Source organism: Triticum urartu, chromosome 4A, assembly GCF_056163025.1.
Source record: "Triticum urartu cultivar PI428250 chromosome 4A, HENAU_Tu73, whole genome shotgun sequence".
Lineage (NCBI taxonomy): Eukaryota > Viridiplantae > Streptophyta > Magnoliopsida > Poales > Poaceae > Triticum > Triticum urartu.
The window spans coordinates 349,092,303-349,094,235 of NC_141876.1; the positions used below are offsets into that span (position 1 = coordinate 349,092,303).

The 1,933-nt window shown below is 45.6% G+C and overlaps 1 protein-coding gene across 1 annotated transcript; it reads right to left on the reverse strand.

Annotated features, from left to right (window-relative positions):
- Window positions 1-896: 896 nt before the first annotated feature.
- On the reverse strand, window positions 897-1,520 carry LOC147975825 (uncharacterized). Its single transcript, XM_087520596.1, has 3 exons — window positions 1,455-1,520; window positions 1,147-1,303; window positions 897-1,102 (listed from the first exon to the last, which is right to left on the reverse strand). The coding sequence occupies exons 1-3, from the start codon at window positions 1,518-1,520 to the stop codon at window positions 897-899; spliced, it is 429 nt and encodes a 142-aa protein (XP_087376722.1).
- Between the last annotated feature and the right edge of the window lie 413 nt (window positions 1,521-1,933).

A 1,933-nucleotide genomic window follows, 5' to 3' on the forward strand; every position in this document is an offset into this window, starting at 1 on the left:
GTAATTACTGCATCACCACCAAAACCCACCATCATAGGCTTGCCGGACGGTGATGGGTTAGATGAGATTTATCATCTAATCGAGTTAGTTTTGTTAGGGTTTGATCCCTAGTATCCACTATGTTCTGAGATTGATGTTGCTATTCATTTGGTATGCTTAATGCTTGTCACTAGGGCCTGAGTGGCATGATTTCAGATCTGAACCAATTATGTTTACATCAATATATGAGAGTTCTTGATCCGATCTTGCAAGTCTATAGTCACCTATTATGTGTTATGATCTGTTAACCCCGAAGTGACAATAATCTAGATACTTACGGGTGATGACCGTAGTTCGAGGAGTTCATGTATTCACTATGTGTTAATGCTAGGTCCGGTACTCTATTAAAAGGAGGCCTTAATATCCCTTAGTTTCCAATAGGACCCCGCTGCCACGGGAGGGTTGGACAAAAGATGTCATGCAAGTTCTTTTCCATAAGCACGTATGACTATATTCGGAATACATGCCTACATTACATTGATGAACTGGAACTAGTTCTGTGTCACCCTAGGTTATGACTGTTACATGATCGATCGCATCCGGCATAATTCTCCATCACTGATCCAATGCCTATGAGCTTTTCCTATATTGTTCTTCGCTTATTTACTTTTCCGTTACTACTGTTACAATCACTACAAAACCCAACAATATTACTTTTGCTACCGTTACCTTTTGCCACCGTTACCACTACTATCATATTACTTTGCTACTAAATACTTTGCTGCATATATTAAGTTTCCAGGTGTGGTTGAATTGACAACTCAGCTGCTAATACTTGAGAATATTCTTTGGCTCCCCTTGTGTCGAATCAATAAATTTGGGTTGAATACTCTACCCTCGAAAACTGTTGTGATCCCTTATACTTGTGGGTTATCATCCTCCTCCGCGAAGAGCAAGAGCCGTGGCTCCGACACTGGCACTTGTAGCTGGAGCACCTTGCCATACTGTATCTTCTGCACGGCATGGGATGCATAGTGCTGATGTGGTGGGGGAGCACCGGTGGCGGGCCTTTGTAGCCGCAGACGGGCACTGGGCATTTCCATGGCGCGAGCGGACACAGACTCTGGTGATCAGCGAGCTTATGGTAAGTGACGTAGAGCCCACAACCTTCATGCGGGCACTCCATCCTCACCGAGGAGAGGATGACGTCCATCGCTGTGTTCCGCACATCGAAGCCGCCGCCGCGCTCGCACTTCTGGCACTTCCCCTGGTTCTCGTGGCGCTCGCCGCGGCAGTCCGCGCAGGCCAGGTGCCCTCCCTTGCACTGCACAAATCAATCAAACAACACATCAATCAAGAAACCTGCACCTTGCTCGATCAGCCGAACAGACGAGGTGTATTCGAACCTCTTACACTGGAGGCTTCAAGGGGTGGTGGCACAAGGGGCAGTGGAGCAAGGTGAGGTCCATAGAGACCATAGAGAGCTCCATCTTCGGGTCGTATTCCGTCGGCATGATCTCGTCCTGCTCGTACACAACCATCTCTCGCTTTATGGCCGGGGCATCACAAAGTTTTACCATCACATATTCATACTACTTCAAGGTGCATTAAATCTACACATCCAAGTATCAAAAGGAAAGTCACGGCATGCATGCATGCGTTGTAACTAATGCATCGGTAAATGCAAATTATTGAAATATATCGAGTGCACTGCTTTGATGTGTCGCGTCAACTCTTACAAGAAGGAGAAGTTTGATTACAACACCCTCTCCCTCGCCCATGAACATGGTGGCTCGCAGGACTGGGAGAAACTTTCGCTACACGCTCTCCCTCCCTGATACGTCTCCAACGTATCTATAATTTTTGGATGTTCCATGCTATTATATTATCTGTTTTGGATGTTTTATATGCATTAATATGCTCTTTTATATGATTTTTGGGACTAACTTATTAA